The sequence below is a fragment of the Moschus berezovskii genome, chromosome 5 (genome assembly GCF_049115385.1).
Source record: "Moschus berezovskii isolate FMDL1 chromosome 5, NW_MosBer_1.0, whole genome shotgun sequence".
In the NCBI taxonomy this organism is placed as follows: Eukaryota; Metazoa; Chordata; class Mammalia; order Artiodactyla; family Moschidae; genus Moschus; species Moschus berezovskii.
In genome coordinates this window covers 75,627,939-75,648,594 of record NC_142464.1, presented here as the reverse complement: position 1 = coordinate 75,648,594, position 20,656 = coordinate 75,627,939, and the positions used below count along the sequence as shown (strand labels likewise).

Genomic DNA, 20,656 nt, shown 5'->3' with positions numbered 1-20,656 from the left:
TACAGTACATATTTGCTCACTAAAGTTTCTGATAAATCCAGTTGTTGTTATTTTTTTTTTAAATCATTAATTTTATCTTAACTTGGTATTTCCTCTAAATTATTTGTTTACATATGACCTCACATTTATTTATTCATGAATTTATTTATTTTATATAATATCTAGCACCCTATAGTGGAGAAGGAAATGGAAACCCACTCCAGTGTTCTTGCCTGGAGAATCCCAGGGATGGCGGAGCCTGGTGGGCTGCCATCTATGGGGTCTCACAGAGTCGGACACGACTGAAGTGACTTAGCAGCAGCACCCTATAGAATTTCAGCTATGTCGCTCATATTTTGTTAGAAATGTTTTCACTAAGATATTTGTTTTTATAACTTGGAATTCTCTCTTTAGAAAAACCTATGGTACATGATTGTACATGAAAAACATTTTTTACGGGATGCATATTTAAATTGGGCTTCCCAGGTAACACTAGTGGTAAAGAACCCACCTGCCTGTACAGGAGGCTTAAGAGATGTGGATTCAATCCCTGGGTTGGGACGATCCCCTGGAGGAGGGCATGGCCACCTACTCTAGTATTCTTGCTGGGAGAATCCCATGGACAGAGGAGCCTGGCAGGCTACAGTCCACGGGGTTCCAAAGAATCAGACACCACTGAGTGTCTGAGCACATATTTACATTTGGTAATATTGCTATGGATTTGGGAGCAAATATTATACAAAGCACGTAGGGATTTTAAGTGGTTCAATAGAATTATATATAGTAATGGGAGTTACACTGGAATCTCTTGTTTATCCCCTAATTATGGCCCAGGTTGTGTCATATTCAAATTCTATGCGTGCCTCTACCTCTGAGATAGGCACTGGTTTCATCTCCCATTACATGGAACATTGCACTCTAAACAGTAAGAGAAGCTTTCTGCTGCATTTGTTGAAATTGAAAGAGTAAATTTTCCCAGTCAGTCACTGAACAAAGAAGGTATTATTATTATTCTGTAAGGTAATCAGCAATGTCCCAGGAGTGGACGAGTTTATTAAGGAAGATACAGGCCCTCCTTCCTCATGAACATACTTCAAAAACCATTTGGCTTGATTTGTTGAGGAAATACATCCCTTCAGAATACTTGTTCATGAAAATAGTTAGACACTGAAAGCTTTGCATGCAATTTTTGCTGACCTTACAAGGACATCTGCCTCTGCAATTTAGCATGCCAGGGCCTGTGTGTGTGTTTATGGAAGGGGCCACCCTCCTGCTGTCACTGTGCTGAAGTGAAGGAATAGTGTCAAGTCTGACTTAGGGCATGGGTCAGAGCTGGAATGCAGCCCACAGATACTCCCAAGGGGAGAAGGAGGTTTTGCTGGACATTCCCAGTTGGAGCTCAAGGACTTACCATGTTCTGAGGGTTCTGACAGGTACAGGAGGAGGACTGCCTTCCTAGGAAGGAAGGGAAAGGGGTTCGTTATTTGAGTGAGTTCTCAAATCAATTGTACTAGAAGCATTTACCTACATGATGTGATTTAATTTCAGCAAAGGAAGTATTACTCCTTTTTGTTTAGGTACAGAGATGAAGCTCATGGCAATGAAATAATTTGCCAGTGGTTCAAAGTGCCAGATTTGAACCTACTCCTGAATGGGTCCAAATCGAATTATTTTCTCTTAATTGTGCTGCCTTTGACTTGCCAATGTCCAGAAAGTGCAAATTTGGTGAATGATTGTGCTCCGATCATTCATATGACAGGAAAATGTTTAGTTTGGGTGCTCCGTTACATTGAGGGAGATAATTGTCTATTACAGCGGCTCACCAGGTATCTGGGACTGCTTCCTGACCTCCTCCCAACTCATTTTGTTGCGTTTCTTGATCTCTTCCTTGTGTGTGTTAGTTGCTCAGTCATGTCCGACTCTTTGCGACCCTGTGGTCTGTAGCCCGCCAGGCTCCTCTGTCCATGGAATTCTTCAGGCAAGAACACTGGAGTGGGTTGCCATTCCCTTCTCCAGGGGAGGTTCCTGACCCAGGGATCAAACTCAGGTCTCCTGCATTGCAGGTGGGTTCTTTACTGTCTGAGACACCAGGGAAGCCCTGTCTCTTCCTTAAGTATTGGTAAAATGGACAGGTATCCAACCGCTGAGAAGAATTTTAGTGGTATAGAGAAATTTTCAATTTTTGAAAATTAGGACGTGTTTTTAAAATTTCTAGTTCTTTGACTTGAAATAGGCTACATCTAATCCCCTGGTTTTCCTTGTCATCAAGGCCGGCAGCACAGTAACATCTCCAGGAAGCCCCACTTGCGGAAATTTTAGCTGTCTCAGTCTGGAGAGGGGGGCCCAGGCAGCAGTCCCTTTATAAAACTCTGCCAGAGATGCTAGTTTGCAGTCAGGTTTGAAACCACTGCACTAGAGGGTGTCTGGTGTCTCTTTTGTTGCTAATATTCTATCATCTTTTGATGCTGTAACCAGCAGTAGAACAGCATCTGATATGTAGCAGGTGCTTAGCAAATGAAAAAGCCTCAGGAAAAGGGTTGTCACCGGGAAAAGAACCCCCGCAAAGTCCTCATACTTTATGCTGTGTAAACCAATGTCAAATAATTTCAGGAGTCATTCACTCTGAATTTGGGGTAACACTGGTTGTTACCCCATTTATTTTTGTGTACTGTGGTGAACTAATTATACTGAGTTAACTAAATATACTAGTTGGCATAATTAGTTATACTAATTATCACACAGATTAATAATACGAGGTCTTGAGTCAGACTGCCTGGGTTCCTATTTCTTTCTTTCCTGCTTTCTTTCGTTTTGGCCGTGCTGGGGCTTCCTTACTGTGTGGGCTTTTCTCTAGTTGTGGCAAGCAGGGACTGCTGTCGAGTTGCAGTGCGTGGGTTTCTCATTGTAGTGGCTTCTCTTATTGTGGAGCAGGGGTTCTAGGGCATGCAAGTTTCAGGAGCTGTGGCATGTTGGCTCAGTAGTTGCAGTTCCCAGGCTCCAGAGCACAGGCTCAATTGCTGTGATAAATGGTTGCTCCGAGGTATGTGGAATCTTTGAGGACTAGGGATTGAACCCGTGTCTCCTGCATTGGCAGGCAAATTCTTCACCACTGAGCTACCAGGGAAGCCCCTCCTATTTCTTCTTTATCATTTCCTGCCTCTGTAAATACGACAAGGTACTCAATCTCTCTGGGCCTTAGTGTCCTCATCAGTAAAATGGAGACAATAAATAATATTATTATACTAACTGTCTCTAGAATCGTTGAGCAGAATAATGAATCACTAGATGTCAAGTACAGAGACCAGTACCTGGCATGCAGTCATTCTCAAAAGGCATTAGGATTTACAGTTGTGACTGTGGTTGTTATCTTATTCTCCATTCCGTCCTTCTAACATCCCTCCCACTCCTGCCCCACCAAAGGTCAGATGACACATTGTGGAGGAGACAGAAATATTACAATATGCACAATGGTTTTAAAAGCAGCACCACATGAAGCTATCTTGGAAAGGAGGCCACCCAAGTAGCACAGAATAAAAACTGATATTCCACATAATGTTTCTGAATCATCAAAAATGACTGTAGCTACTATATTTATTAAGACAGGGGAGCAAATAAATACTAGAAAGATTTCTACCAAATTAATAAAAATAAAAATATTTCATTCTACCCTGATGGAAGAAGTTTCGGGTGTCTGGAAAATTCACTCCTGTTTTGAGGCCGTCTGATGATATGGAATCAATAAAGTTATTGAATAGTCTTGAATTCCTGCTATGTGTGAAGCATGTTCTAGATACCTCGTAAATATAAAGACTGTTAAGACATGATTTTTTTCTTCATGAGCCTTTTAGTCTAATCAGGGAAGTGGCATAGAGATCATAATATAAACATAGAGATAATTAAATATCATGTTTTAGAACAATATAATAGATGTGCATGCTACGTCACTTCAGTTGTGTCTGACTCTTTGTGACTCTATGGACTGTAACCCACCAGGCTCCTCTGTCCATGGGAGTCTCCAGGCAAGAATACTGGCGTGGGTTGCCATGACCTTCTCTAGGGGATCTTCCCAATCCAGAGATTGAACCCATGTCTCTTATGTCTCCTGCACTGTTAGGCCAGTTCTTTACCACTAGTGCTGCCTGGGAAGCCCAATATAATAGGTATGGCAAGGCAAAAGATGGTGTAAACAGGAAGATCTTGTAAGAGAGAAGAGCACAGATCACTGGTTGCCAGATTGGCATGAGAGAGCCAATGGGAAAGACAGAATTAAAACTGGCCTTGGAATATGGTGATGCTTGGATATCCCAGAACAGTAGCTCTCTGTCGGAGGCAATATTCCCTTCTAGATGTTTTGTAGTATATGGAGACCTATTTGATTGTAACCACCAGGGAAGTTTAAGGGGATGCTACTGGCATTTAGTGGGCAGTGGCTGAGATTGTTGCTAAACATGCAGCGCACAGGACAGCTCCCCACAACAGAGTCACCCAGTCCCAAGTGTCCACAGTACTGCAGTTGAGAAACCCCATTTTGGAGCTGGAAGTCAATAGCTGAAAACCCTCAGGACATCAAGAAGCCCAGGTCACTGTAACGAGCTGGAAAACTGTGAGCAAACTGGTCAACCTCTTGGTCATCTCAGAACAAGGCTGTTTCTGGGAGGAAATTGAGCATCCCCACTTGAATCCTGAGTTGAGGCCACATGATTATGTTTATAGAATCAAGAGACTGAGCAAATTGAATGAAGCTCTTGAAAAAAGATTTTCTGTCCCTTAGCTGTCTCTTTTCATTTAATGACAATTTTGAGGGATAAAAGTTAATAATGTAAGATGCCAGACTGAAATAAATATTAACATGCAAGAACTTTCAGTTCAGTTCAGTTCAGTTGCTCAGTCGTGTCCGACTCTTTGTGACCCCATGAATCACAGCACGCCAGGCATCCCTGTCCATCCCCAACTCCCAGAGTTCACTCAAACTCATATCCATCAAGTCGGTGATACCATCCAGCCATCTCATTCTCTGTTGTCCCCTTCTCCTCCTATCCCCAATCCCTTCCAGCATCAGACTCTTTTCCAGTGAGTCAACTCGTCACGTGAGAAGTAGCATTTTGTATCAAAACTCTCATTCAGAAAACAAAAAGATCTGTATCTAGAAAAATACCCACCTTAAGTTATGCAAAATTATGCTTGTATTGAGCAAAAAAAAGCACAGCAAGCAGCTTCTGTAAGTTTTGATCTGTTGGCCCCAAATTGCACTTATAGCATCTCTTTTCAGGTGAAATAAACATTTATTCCAATAAAAGGAAGCACTGTGATCCTTGCTATTTGCTATGTATTTCTGGGTGTGCAGTGCCTCTGGTTAAGGTTTTCTGTGTTTACTAATTACACAGACCTTAGGGAAATAACAAGTTGTTTTCCAAATGCAGCTAATTTTGTATCTAACATCTGAATGGCTTCTAACCAAGAAAGTCATAGCAGTGGAAAGTTGAGCCTGTACCTGTATGAATAATGAGGAATTATAAAAAATGTTGGAATCATCTCCATTTATGAAATAAGTTAATCAATGACAGTATTAATTTACAAAATACATCCAACGAGGTTTTTTTGTATGAATTACCAGGGATCCCAGAATGGACCTTGGAAATATTTTAAGTGTTCTCAGGTTAATCAGATTCTGAGAGAAGTATTTGATTCTCCAGTCCTACCATCTAAAAAAGTGAAGTGTACTGCTTAAAAAATTAATTCATGTGTTTAAAATCTATCACCCCTTCACACTGCCTCCTCCTTCTGGTGAAGTAAGTACTTCTGCACTGATGGTCAAGGTGAAGATCCCCCCATAATGCTGATTCTAGCATGCTGATTCAAAACTTCTCATAAGAGATGAAAATAAAACAAAAATCAAAAAGATCTTTAGCATTTTCCGAGGAAATGTATATATCTTGATGCACAAGTTCCCCAACTTAGCTCAGTGGGCAGGAGAACCACAATCAACCTTTCTTGACTCAGCCGGTATGTGTTTGGTCAGCTCAGCTGGCAGTAGGGTGCTGGATGGGGAGTTAGCACCCTAGGCTGAATGGGGGGAAATAGTACGGTCAAGGTGAAAACTGGCACTTCTTTTTAGTCCTTATGTTTTCCCTTATGATGGTTGTCCTCATTTGAAAATTATTTGGCCCAGGGGAAATGAAAAAAAAAAGGACTTACAAGGTTCTGTATATGTTTATGTGTGTGCATGTGTGTGCGCCCTCTTAATGATGGTGCTGGACAGATGATCTCTAAGGCACATTCCATTTCTAAAATGGTGTGATTCTGAAAGTATTGAGTGACTTCTTAGAAGAGTGCTCTTTGAAATAGACGTTGAGTAAATAACAAGTCTAATATTTTGATGTGGCTCACAGTTTCACTAATCAGTGCCCAAGATTTTTGATAATGAATTGTTACAGAATTTGGGATGTTTAAAGTAAAGAGGTGCATTTGTGCAAAGTGGCTTCAGTCATGTCTGACTCTTTGCAACCCTAAGGACTGTAGCCCACCACACTCCTCTGTCCAGTCAAGAATGCTAGAGTGCGTTGCCGTGCCCTCCTCCAGGATATCTTCCTGACCCAGGGATTGAACCCACATCTCTTATATCTCTTGCATTGGCAGGTGGGTTCTTTACCACTAATGCCACCTGGGAAGCCCCGTGGTAAAGAAGTGTCCATCACCGATTGTATCAGAGGCAGACTTTTGCTTCAGGAGAAACAATTAGCTGGAATTCAGGAGGCTGGGATGTTTACCATTAGATTCTTGATCTTTATCAGTCAAGCAGACTGATCCTCATATGTGACTTTATTTCTCACTTCTTTCCTTTGTTCTTGCTTCTTGCTTTTCTTGCTTTGTTCTTGTTGCTTGTTCTTGCATTATTCTTTCCTTCTACTTGAAACATGCTGAAATTTTCATTCCATCCACTCTACTAAAATTCTGCACATCTTCCATGATCCCTCTCCAGCCTTAAGAATCTGTTTTTGAACTTAATTCACTCTAAGGGAAAAGATAATATTGGGTTGGCCAAAAGTTCATTTGGATTTTTCCATGACATCTTACAAAAAACCCTGAATGAACTTTTTGACCAACCCAATACATTTAAGAAATCTAGTTGCTACTAACTACAGCCTTTACATGTAAACATTTTTACCTTATTGAGGTATAACTTGTATACTGTAAAGTTATTTAGTAAATTTATAGGATCGTGAAACCCTCACCACAATCCACTTCTAGAACTTTCCCATCTTTCCCCACATTTCCCTCCTATTTATCTGCATTCAGTCTTCACTCCCACATCTCCAGCCACAGCCACATCTGTCTCTGTAAGTTTGCCTTTTCCAGAAACTTTAAAATGGGTCGCACAATATGTAGTTTTTGTATTTGGTTTCTTTCACTTAGCAAAATTTATCTGAGCTTCATCGATGCTGTCACATGCATCAGTAATTTGATACTTTTAATTGCTGAACAATATCCCATTGTATGAATATACTACATTTTGCTTGTACATTTACCAGTTGTTGAGCATTTGGATTATTTCTAGGCTTTGGCTATTATGAATAATACTGTGATAAACATTCACATGCCCGTCTTTGTGTGAGTGTATGTTTCACTTCTCTTGGGTAGATTTCTAAGAGTGGAATTCATGAATCTCGTAAAGTCATAGTTAAGCTTACAAGAAGCTGTCAAACTGCTGTCCAATGTGTCATTATTATTTTACACTCCCAGGTTTTGATTTCTCAGAATCCTTGTTAATACTTGATATTGTCTGTCTTATCTATTACAGCTATTTTAGGGGATATATAATAGTATCTTATTGTGGTTTTATTTGCATTTCCTTAATGATTAATTACATTGAGCACCTTTTCATGTGCTTATCAGCCATTTGTATATCTTTCATAAAGACTTTCTATTCAAGTTCTTTTGTTTCTTTGTAATTGGATGGTTTGTCTTATTATTGAGTGTAAGACATCTATGTATACTCTGGATATAAGTCCTTTATCAGATACATGCTTCGAAAATATTTTTTTTCAGCATGTGACTTGTCTTTTCAACTTTAAAATAGCATCTTTGGAAGCACAAATGTTTTTAATTTTAAAAGTGGAAGTGTTTAGTCGCTCAGTTGTTTCTGACTCTTTGTGACCCCATGGACTGTAACAGCCCACAAGAATCTGTCCATGGGATTCTCCAGCTAAGAATACTGGAGTGGGTAGCCATTCCCTTCTCCAGGGGATCTTCCCAACCCAGGAATCAAACTCAAGTTTCCTGCATTGTAGGCAGATTCTTTACTAACTGGGAAGCTCCTTTTAATTTTAATGAATATCATTTATTTTTTAGGTTTGTGCTTTTTTATCATATCCAAGAATTCATTGCCACCCCCCATCAGAAAGACTTTTTTCTTATTTTTTTTCAAGAAGCTTCATAATTTTAGCTCTTACATTGAAATCTATAATCGATTTTGAGAATTTTTGATATGGTTTGAGATAAAGGTCAGAGTTCAACTTTACATACTTCAAATTGAGTTGTCCCCACACCATTTGCTGAAGAGTATTCTTTAACCATTGAAATGCCTTGGCATCTTACACACATTATTATTTGTTTTCCCCTAACTCTATTAAGTAGTTGTTCTTATCATAACTTCATAATTATTACACAAATTTTAACTAATACACTCAATGTCATAGCCAATGATTGAAAGAACTAGGATAGGAGTTCTGGTTTACTCAGGAACAAGATCTATCTTCTTATTACAATTTCCTTCCATGATGTTTATTCCAACATCAAACTGTAAGCTTCTTGAGGTTCAGTTCAGTGCAGTTCAGTCACTCAGTCTTGTACGACTCTTTGTGACCCCATGGACCACAGCACTCCAGGCCTCCCTGTCCATTACCAACTCCCGGAGTTTACCCAAACTCGTGTCCATTGAGTCGGTGATGCCATCCATCCATCTCATCTTCTGTCATCCCCTTCTCCTCCTGCCCTCAATCTTTCCCAGATTCAGGATGTTTTCAAAAGAATCAGCTCTTTGCATGAGGTGGCCAAAATATTGGAGTTTCAGTTTCAACATCAGTCCCTCCAATGAATACCCAGGACGGATCTCCTTTAGGATGGACTGGTTGGATCTCCTTGCAGTTCTAGGGACTCTCAAGAGTCTTCTCCAATACCACAGTTCAGAAGCATCAATTCTTCCGTGTTCAGCTTTCTTTACAGCCCAACATCCATACATGACCACTGGAAAAACCATAGCCTTGACTAGACGAAACTTTGTTGACAAAGTAATGTCTCTGATTTTTAATATGCTGTCTAGTTTGGTCATAACTTTCCTTCCAAGAAGTAAGTGTCTTTTAATTTCATGGCTACAGTCACCAACTGCAGTGGTTTTGAAGCCCCCAAAAATAAAGTCAGCCACTGTTTCCCCATCTATTTGCATGAAGTGATGGGACTGGATGCCATGATCTTAGTTTTCTGAATATTGAGCTTTAAGCCAACTTTTTCACTCTCCTCTTTCACTTTCATCAAGAGGCTCTTTAGTTCTTCTTCAGTTCAGTTTAGTTCAGTTCAGTTCAGTCGCTCAGTCGTGTCCGACTCTGTGCGACCCCATGAATCACAGCACGCCAGGCCTCCCTGTCCATCACCAACTCCCGGAGTTCACTCAAACACACCTCAATCCAGTCGGTGAAGCCATCCAGCCATCTCATTCTCTGTCGTCCCCTTCTCCTCCCGCCCCCAATCCTTCCCAGCATCAGAGTCTTTTCCAGTGAGTCAACTCGTCGCATGAGGTGGCCAAAGTATTGGAGTTTCAGCTTTAGTGTCAGTCCTTCCAATGAACACCCAGGACTGATCTCCTTTAGAATGGACTGGTTGGATCTCCTTGCAGTCCAAGGGACTCTCAAGAGTCTTCTCCAACACCACAGTTCAAAAGCATCAATTCTTCGGCGATCAGCTTTCTTCACAGTCCAACTCTCACATCCATACATGACCACTGGAAAAACCATAACCTTGACTAGACGGACCTTGGTTGACAAAGTAATGTCTCTGCTTTTTAATATGCTGTCTAGGTTGGTCATAACTTTCCTTCCAAGGAGTACGCGTCTTTTAATTTCATGGCTGCAATCAGCATCTGCAGTGATTTTGGAGCCCCCCAAAATAAAGTCTGACACTGTTTCCACTGTTTCCCCATCTTTTTCCCATGAAGTGATGGGACCAGATGCCATGATCTTAGTTTTCTGAATGTTGAGCTTCAAGCCAACTTTTTCACTCTTCTCTTTCACTTTCATCAAGAGGCTTTTTAGTTCCTCTTCACTTTCTGGCATAAGGGTGGTGTCATCTGCATATCTGAAGTTTTTGATACTTTCTGCCATAAGGGTGGTGTCATCTGCATATCTGAGGTTATTGATATTTCTCCCAGCAATCTTGATTCCAGCTTGTGCTTCCTCCAGCCCAGCGTTTCTCATGATGTACTCTGCATATAAGTTAAATAAGAAGGGTGACAATATATAGCCTTGACATACTCCTTTTCCTATTTGGAACCAGTCTCTTGTTCCATGTCCAGTTCGAACTGTTGCTTCCTGACCTGCATACAGATTTCTCAAGAAGCAGGTTAGGTGGTCTGGTATTCCCATCTCTTTAAGAATTTTCCACAGTTTATTGTGATCCACATAGTCAAAGGCTTTGGCATAGTCAATGAAGCAGAAATAGATGTTTTTCTGGAACTCTCTTGCCTTTTTGATGATCCAGCGGATGTTGGCAATTTTATCTCTTGTTCCTTGCCTTTTCTAAAATGAGCTTGAACATCTAGAAGTTCATGGTTCACATATTACTGAAACCTGGCTTGGAGAATTTTGAGCATTACTTTACTATCATGTGAGATGTATGCAATTGTGTGGTAGTTTGAGCCTTCTTTGGCATTGCCTTTCTTTGGGATTGGAATGAAAACTAACCTTTTCCAGCCCTGTGAACACTGCTGAGTTTTCCAAATTTGCTGACATATTGAGTGCGGCACTTTCACAGCATCATCTTTTAGTATTTGAAATAGCTCAACTGGAATTCCATCACCTCCACTAACATTGTTTATAGTGATGCTTCTTCCTAAGGCCCACTTGACTTCACATTCCAGGATATCTGGCTCTAGGTGAGTGATCGCACCATCATGATGTCTGGGTCGTGAAGATCTTTTTTGTACAGTTCTTCTGTGTGTTCTTGCCACCTCTTCTTAATATCTTCTGCTTCTATTAGGTCCATACCATTTCTGTCCTTTTTTGCGCCCATCTTTGTTTCCTTGAAGAGATCTCTAGTCTTTTCTATTCTATTGTTTTCCTTTATTTCTTTGCAGTGATCACTGAAGAAGGCTTTCTTATCTCTCCTTGCTATTCTTTGGAACTCTGCATTCAAATGGGGTATATCTTTTCTTTTCTCCTTTGCTTTTCGTTTCTCTTCTTTTCACAGCTCTTTGTAAGGCCTCCTCAGACAGCCATTTTGCTTTTTTGCATTTCTTTTTCTTGGGGATGGTCTGGCTCCCTGTCTCCTGTACAATGTCACGAACCTCCATCCATAGTTCATCAGGCATTCTGTCTATCAGATCTAGTCCCTTAAATCTGTTTCTCACTTCTACTCTATAGTCATAAGGGATTTGATTTAGGTCATACCTGAATGATCTAGTGGTTTTACCCACTTTCTTCAATTTAAGTCTGAATTTGGCAATAAGGGTTACATACTTTTTCTTATACATCTGGTCCCATCACTTCATGGGAAATAGATGGGGAAACAGTGGAAACAGTGTCAGACCTTATTTTTGGGGGCTCCAAAATCACTGCAGATGCTGATTGCAGCCATGAAATTAAAAGACCCTTACTCCTTGGGAGGAAAGTTAGGACCAACCTAGATAGTATATTAAAAAGCAGAGACATTACTTTGCCAACCAAGGTCCGTCTAGTCAAGGCTATGGTTTTTCCAGTGGTCATGTATGGATGTGAGAGTTGGACTGTGAAGAAAGCTGATCGCCGAAGAATTGATGCTTTTGAACTGTGGTGCTGGAGAAGACTCTTGAGAGTCCCTTGGACTGCAAGGAGATCCAACCAGTCCATTCTAAAGGAGATCAATCCTGGGTGTTCACTGGAAGGACTGATGCTAAAGCTGAAACTCCGATACTTTGGCCACCTCATGCGAAGGATTGACTCACTGGAAAAGACCCTGATGCTGGGAGGGATTGGGGACAGGAGGGGAAGGGGATGACAGAGAAAGAGATGGCTGGATGGCATCACTGACTGGATGGAGGTGAGTTTGAGTGAACTCTGGGAGTTGGGGATGGACAGGGAGGCCTGGCGTGCTGTGATTCATGGGGTCGCAAAGAGTTGGACACCACTGAGCGGCTGAACAGAACTGAACTTTTTCTTATCTTGGTATCATAATCTAGGACAGTACTGCTTATCTGAGGGTCATGCTATGAAACATTCAGTTGACTTAAGTGGTAAAGTCGTGTGAGTAAGTAATGACTCTGTAACGTAAATGACTTTTTCTCTTTGTTATGTCTATGTTTGGAAGTGAAAGTGAAAGTCACTCAATGTGTCCAACCCTTTGCGACCCCATGGACTATGCAGGCCATGGAATTCTCCAGGCCAGGAATCTGGAAAGGGTAGCCTTTGCCTTCTCCAGGGGATCTTCCCAACCCAGGGATTGAACCCAGGTCTCCCACATTTCAGGCAGATTCTTAACCAGCTGAGCCATAATGGAAGCCCAAGAATACTGGTGTGGGTAGCCTATCCCTTCTCCAGCAGATCTTCCAGACCCAGGAATTGAACCGGGGTCTCCTGTTTTGCAGGTGGATTCTTTACCAACTGGGCTATTAGGAAAGCCATGTCTATGTTTACCATTGACAAAACTAGACTCTCATTTTAAAGTAAATATTTTTAAGAAATAACTACTCACTGTCTATGAAGTATTCATTCTGTGTGAAAGTGAATTTCATTAGAAACTATGGTGGGTTGAGAATGTCTTTTCTCATATTTGGCTATAACGAAGATTTCAACTGACATAGAGTGGAACATGGGTATTTTCAGGAAGTGATAAGAGCATTGGCTTGGGAGCCAGTGGGTCCTCGTCATGGTTCTACAGTAACTTGTTATATGACCTTGAACAAGTCAGTGGCTCCCTCTGCAGCACAGTCTCCTCCCCTGTGAAACAGTAGATGTGGACCAGGTCACCACAATGATTCCCCACCCTACCCCCCACCTCATGATATGCTTCTCTTATACCAGCGACTACTGCAACATCCTATTCTGCTCTGATGACCCATCAGTGGCTTCTGTTTGTTTGTTTTTTTTCAGATTGCAGTGAGAATCTGTTTCACTGTCACACAGGCAAATGCCTTAATTATAGCCTGGTATGTGATGGATATGATGACTGTGGAGATCTGAGTGATGAACAAAACTGTGGTAAGTAACATTATTTCCCTAAAGGTTTTCATTTAAAATTATAGAAACTTATAATCAAAATCTTGTAGTTCATTGTTAGTGTGGTTAGTGCATTAAATTACAAAGTGATTGGTTTCTTAATTTTCAGGAAGAGGAGGCTTTTTCAATTACTAGTCTGTCATGTCTTAAATGTGTAAATGTAATATTTCTTGGGTAAAGTCATATTAAGGAAATATTAAATAAAGTGGAATGGAAATGGGTGTTAACATGTTTTTGTCTCTGAAAGTGTTTGTTTCTTCTCTGGTGGAAGTCAGTGGCTCATGGTTAGATTTTGAGCTCTTGAGCAAAACTCTGCTTGCAGTTCTTGATCCTCTTGTTATATATATAACAAAAGACCTCTCCTGCATTTGATTGCCATGCACTACAGGGAGACTCCTGCAGTGGAGACATCAAGGGTTTGTTTTACGTTCAAAAATTCATCTTATCTTTTAAAGAAGGAATCCACCTACTAGTTACATGTTTGAACCTGTAAACAACATCTTTCTAATACAGCCCACACCAGCCCCTGCTAGCCACTTGTCTATATGTTGTGCAAATTCAGATTTTTCCACATGTGATATACAGTATTTTTCTCTTTCTAACTTATTTCACTTAGCATACATTTACACAACATTTTATGTCAATTATATCTCAGTCAAAAAGAGGAATGAAACTTTTAAAGTTGTTGTTGTTTAGTTGATAAGTCATGTCCGATTCTTTTGTGACCCTGTTAACTGTAGCCCACCAGGCTCCTCTGTCTATGGGATTTCCCAGACAAGAATACTGGAGTGGGTTGCAAGTTTCCTTCTCCAGGGGATCTTCCTAACCCAAGGATTGAATCCATGTATCCTGCATTAGCAGACAGATTTACCACTGAGACACCACATTTTAAAGAACTGTGTTTAATTCTGAATGTCCTCTCCTGAATTATTAATAAAACCAGCTGAATTCTTCTTGCTTGTTTACCATTTTGGCTTTGTGATTAGCTCCCAAATTTTTGGTAGTGTATTACTTAGTGACAGAAGAATTTTCTAACTTGTACTGGCACTACGAGCCATACATTCCAAGTGTTTGTCATGTTGGTTCTCTCCATCCTCCTGAGTGCTTGCTTCCTCCAGATTGCAACCCCACAGAGGAGCATCGCTGTGGAGATGGCCGCTGCATTGCCATTGAATGGGTGTGTGATGGGGACCACGACTGCATGGATAAATCCGATGAAGTCAATTGCTGTGAGTGCCCTGAAGGTTTTCATCTTGCTCATTTTCCCACTCTTGTCTGTTTAGTCAAATACACTCGAGGTTCACTATCTAAACAGATTCTTACACTTCTGTCCCGGCCTATACAGATGATAATTGAATGGTACGATGACCATAGCAATGTAGTATAACTGATGTCCGAATTTCTCTCTCCAAAACTCAAAGCATGACTTGGCCACTCTGGCCAAGCAGGTGGCTGTTTTCTCTCTCATTGCCCACAGATCTTCTTTTGTGACTTTGTCAAAGCAGATATTCTTCCCAGAGACTGGGAACTTTCTGTCTGCAAACAGTATATTAGCAGTTAAGCAAGAGCCTCCACACGTGCTCACAGGCACCATTTGTGAGAAAGCATAGGGAGGACTGACAGAGAGAAGAGAGCCTTCAGGGCTGATGGAGTTACACAGAGTGTGTGATGATGTTATTGCTTCAGAGCCTGTCTTATTTCTGGTGAGTATATCTGGAGAAAACCAAAATTCAAAAGGGTACATGCACCCATATATATATTCATAGCAGCACTGTTTACAGTAACCAAGACGTGGAAGCAACCTAAATGTTCCTTGACAGATGAATGGGTAAAGAAGATGTGGTCTGTGTATACTGTAGAATATCACCCAGTCATAAAAATCGATGAAATAATGCCATTTGCAGCAACATGGATGGACCTATAGATTCTCATACGAAGTGAAGTAAGCTAGACAGAGGTAGACAAGTAGCATATGATATCACTTATATGTGGAATCTTAAAAAGTTACACAAATGAACTTATTTGCCAAACAGAAGCAGACTCACGGACACAGGAAACAAATTTATGTTACCAAAGGGGAAAGAAAAGGAAAAATAAATTAGGACTTTCAGATTAACATAGACACACTGCTGTATATAAAATAGATAACCAATAAGGTCTACTGTATAGCACAGTGAACTATACTTAATATTTTGTAGTAACCAATAGAAATAGGTACATATACATGGATGTATATATATATATAATTGAATCACTGTGCTATATACCTGAAACTAACATGATATTATAAATCAACTATACTTCAATTTTTTTTTTTCTAAAAAGAATCTTCAGGTAGCTGTTACTCTACCTAATAAAATCGAGTATGGCTTGCCACATTTTTTTCCTAGAAACATGTATGTTGTCATATGTGAAACGAATCACCAGTTCAGGGTCGGTGCATGTTACAGGATGCTTGGGGCTGGTGTGCGGGGATGACCCAGAGGGAAGATAAAAGGAGGAGGGAGGTGGGAGGGGGGTTCAGGAAGAGGAACTCATGTACACCCGGGGTGGATTCATGTCAATGTATGGCAAAACCAACCAATATAATATTGTAAAATAATTAGCCTCCAATAAAAAAAAAAAGAAAAATAAATAAATAAATGGTTATCTGGAGTCTGCACACACACAAAAAAGAAAGTATATTATACTCCATAGGGAATAATAAAATGATTATATAGAAGCTCTTGCCTGGAGAATCCCATGGACGGAGAAGCCTGGTTAGGCTACAGTCCATGGGGTCACAAAGAGTCGGACACGACTGAGCAACGGAACAGAACGGAATGGAATGGAAAGAAGAGTAATATTGACCTGAAAGAGTTAATATGATGCATTTTATGCATATTCAAGCTAATTAAACTTCATTCCATATTTTACTGTCTAATAAAAGTAGAATCAGTGGCTACATATGAGGTTAGCTGTTTAATTTGCTTGTAATTTAAGGCCAAAATAGAAATGTAGGTTGCATGGTTTTTATTTTGACATAAGAAAACTCATTTAAATTAATTAACAAACACTATGCCCAGCTTACCTCTTTCCTGAATTATATTTGAACTGCAATATCATCTGAGTCCTGGCTGAGTGGACATTGTGGAACAGAGTGGACTGTATTTTGATGGATCTTGGAAAAAACAAGAACATGGTGCTCATGTATGTATGTAGATAGTAACTCTGTGAAGGCTGAAGTCACATGATACATGGGTTTCTGATGCTTTAAAAGACAACAGGGATAGAATTAAGACAACCAGTTCTTGAAAGGTTAATGGTCACTAGATCATCCTTTTAAATATCAGATGTCATAAGCAAGTTTTGAAATAAAGTGTTTATTGTGGGGTAGGTATTATGCATTTCACTGGTGCATTAGGTCAGGTTGGTGCAGAGTGAAATGCTGGGGCTTAGGGTTGGAAAATCTTACTTCCATATTCTGGCCCTACTTTTCAACAGCCTTGAGAGTATGACACACATGCTAAAGTCTCTAGGCTTCAGTTTCTTTATTCTAAACTAGGTTGATAATACGGAGAAGGCAATGGCAAGCCACTCCAGTACTCTTGCCTAGAAAATCCCACGGATGGAGGAGCCTGGTAGGCTGGAGTCCGTGGGGTCGCTAGGGGTTGGACACGACTGAGTGACTTCACTTTTCACTTTCACACATTGGAGAAGGAAATGGCAACCCACTCCAGTGTTCTTGCCTAGAGAATCCCAGGGACGGGGGAGCCTGATGGGCTGCCGTCTATGGGGTCACACAGAGTCGGACACGACTGATGTGACTTAGCAGCAGCAGCAGCAGCAGGTTGATAATATGCACTTTACAAATTTGTTATGAGGATTTGAGATTAGATATGTAATACTCCTAGCATAGCTATTGCCATTAGTAAACCTTTAATAAATTGTAGTTTTTATATCATTAGTATAACTGCTTGTTGTTTAGTTGCTAAGTAACATCCAATTCTTTTGTGGCTCCATGCACTGTAGCCTTCCTCTGTCCATGGGATTTCCTGGGCAAGAATACTGGAGTGGATTGTCATTTCCTTCTCCAGGGGATCTTCCTGACCCAGGGATTGAACCTGTGTCTCCTGCATTGCAGGCAGATTCTTTACCACTGAGCCACCTGGGAAGCCCAGTATAACTACTACCATCATTAATACTAGTTTCACTTATGTAGTGATCTAGAAAAGGTTAGTTTTAAGTAATTTCTACTTAATAGGGTAAGAGAAATTCCCGATAGAAAACCTTGCATTCCAAGAACACTTGGAATTAAAAAACTTAATGACACATTCATTCATTTGGGCAGATCATTCAGATGTTTAGAACACTTCATTTCTTGGTGATGCCAGATAAACAGGAATCAAGGATATGATCCGCACACTGAAAGAAATACAGATAATTAAAACGCATGTTATTTTGGTGTTCCCTAGCATGTCACAGCCAGGGGCTGGTGGAATGCAGAAATGGACAGTGCATCCCCAGCACTTTCCAGTGTGATGGAGACGAGGACTGTAAGGATGGAAGTGATGAGGAGAGTTGTGGTGATGGTAAGTGTGTGCTCCAACCCCAGAAATAGTCCTTACCAGCAGGTCTTTCCTTGGGAGCAAAACAAAGCATTGGAAGTTACCTAATGCTTAAAGGATTCCCACATAAATAATTTCAGATTACCTAATGCACTGGTCCCCACAGTTCTGGTCAGCCAGAAACCTTTTTTTTGTGGTAAATAAAAGTCTCATGCAACTTACACTGAAAACTCATTCCTAAGGGTGAAAAATAGTGGTTAAACACTTAAACAGCACAGGTAGATTCAGTTAGCGGTTTTATGGGGAACACCACAATAAAGAGAAAAGTGTAGCACATACTATTCAGTTCAATCAGATTCCAGTTAGAAGGAAGTGGCTTCTGAAATTGAACGTAATGGCTTCCAAAAATAACCATGTGCAGAGAAGCCATTTAGTGCCTCCCATTGCCAAGCAATATGCTTGAACACACTTTAAAAGCAGTCTGTTATTATCTATGAAGCCCCCAAAGAAAAAGTAAGTCAAATAAATTGATGTTCTGTTGGCAAAGAAAGCTCTACCCTGATTGTCTTAAGCCTCAGTTTGTGTAGAAGTATCTCTCAGTACAGGGCTAGTGATATCTTTTGACTTAAAAACCACTACTTTTGTCTATAAGTCTTACTTACATCTTACTAACATAGCCTTGTTGTTAGGAATGTGGAGGTTGCCGCTCAGCTGCCTGGGTTCAGACCCCAGCTCCCACTTACTCCCTGGTTGACTTTAGGCCAGTAATTTAACCCTGTTACTTCTCAGTTTCTGTGTCTGTAATCTCAGAATAATGATAACTACTTCATAGAGATGACGTGTTGAGTACTCCATAAATGTAAATGTAAGCTATTTTCTGTGGCTGGTACCTGAAAGCCTGTTGTAGGCTGTGTGTATCCCACATTAGCTAATGAGATTGGTCACCTGTAACTAAATTAGATTTGCCATAATGAATATTGATATTAGAATAGTTTTAACAAGAATGCATTGTAGACTAAAAGAGAGAGCCTTTTAATCGCAGATTTGTTCCATAAAAAACTAGATAAGAATAGCTTTGTTTTACCAGTTTTGAAAATTTAGAAGGAAATCCTTTTCTGGCCTTGAGTTATTCCATATCAGCCAAGAAACTCCCTTTTGATCAAATAGCTCTTTCTCTCTACATAATTCAATGCTGTTTGAAATAATTTTGTATTCTTTACTGTGCAGTAGTAGGATTTGCCAGTATTTCTTTATATCTGTGAGATTTAAGAAAAGTCACATGATAAAATGTAAATATAAAAAAAGGAAAGTAAAACTGTAGTGAATTTAGATTATTCACTCTACTAATTTCAATATACTAAAAGTATATTGTGGTGCTGGGAACTCAGTGGCAAGCAGAGCAGCTCATGGGGCTGGCAGGCTTCTGCGGGAGACAGATGTGAAACAGTAGGGCTGGTAACCAGGGAGGGCTGTGGGCCAGGAGGGAAATTCAAGGTGCTGGGATTTGTTGTTATGGATGCATGTCCTGGTAAAGGGCTTCTGGAAGCTGCCCTGAGGAGGAGGTATTGGAGCTATTACCTGAAGAATGAATGGAATTAGCAAAGGAGAGTGGGACTGGAGAAAGCATTTCAGACACAGGGAACAGCTTGTCCAAAGGCCCCAAGGTGGAAAGAGCAACGTAGCATAGAGGAGTGGGAGAACGCCATCGCCTTTAGAGAGCTGAGAGTGAAGGGCGGAGAGTTACAACACAATAGAGTCGCGGTCAGCAGTAATCACAGACAGTTTATGCTCGACCAGGCTGGGAGGAGGGCCGGGATCGCTTCTTCCAGGGCTTGGAGCCCTGTTCAACATATCAGTTCAGTTCAGTTCAGTCGTGTCTGATTCTTTGCGACCCCATGAATCACAGCACGCCAGGCCTCCCTGTCCATCACCAACTCCCAGAGTTCACTTAAACTCATGTCCATCGAGTCGGTGATGCCATCCAGCCATCTCATTCTCTGTCGTCCCCGTCTCCTCCCGCCCCCAATCCCTCCCAGCATCAGACTCTTTTCCAGTGAGTCAACTCGTCGCATGAGGTGGCCAAAGTATTGGAGCTTCAGCTTTAGCATCAGTCCTTCCAGTGAACACCCAGAACTGATCTCCTTTAGAATGGACTGGTTGGATCTCCTTGCAGTTCAAGGGATTCTCAAGAGTCTTCTCCAGCACCACAGTTCAAAAGCATCAATTCTTCGGCACTCAGATTTCTTCACAGTCCAACTCTCACATCCATACATGACCACGGGAAAAACCATAGCCTTGACTAGATGGACCTTTGTTGGCAAAGTAATGTCTCTGCTTTTTAATATGCTATCTAGGTTGGTCATAACTTCCCTTCCAATGAGTAAGCGTCTTTTAATTTCAACATATAGGCCTTTACAACCCTCAGCCTCACTCTCAGCCTTCCTGTTTAGTCTCCCTTAACTAAAGGGAGTGACTCCAGCCCTTTGTACATCCTGCTATTGGCTTGGGAAACCCATCCTTCCCTTTTATCCCAGCTTATCCCATCTGCCTAAAAACTCCTATGAGAAGCTTTCTTCTTACTGCCCTAATTTGCTTTTACTGCTTTTTACATGTACCTTCGGGAAGCAATGATCACATGGCATTATAAGATTTCTTTCATGAAGATATCCC

General features: G+C 40.8%; 1 protein-coding gene across 1 annotated transcript in view; it reads left to right on the top strand.

Annotated features, from left to right (window-relative positions):
- The window catches only part of CORIN (corin, serine peptidase), a 279,559-nt gene that overhangs the window by 183,554 nt on the left and 75,349 nt on the right, over positions 1–20,656 (top strand). The window contains 3 exon segments of the mRNA XM_088836324.1: positions 13,314–13,421; positions 14,558–14,668; positions 17,894–18,010. Coding sequence (XP_088692450.1) covers positions 13,314–13,421; positions 14,558–14,668; positions 17,894–18,010 — 336 coding nt within the window.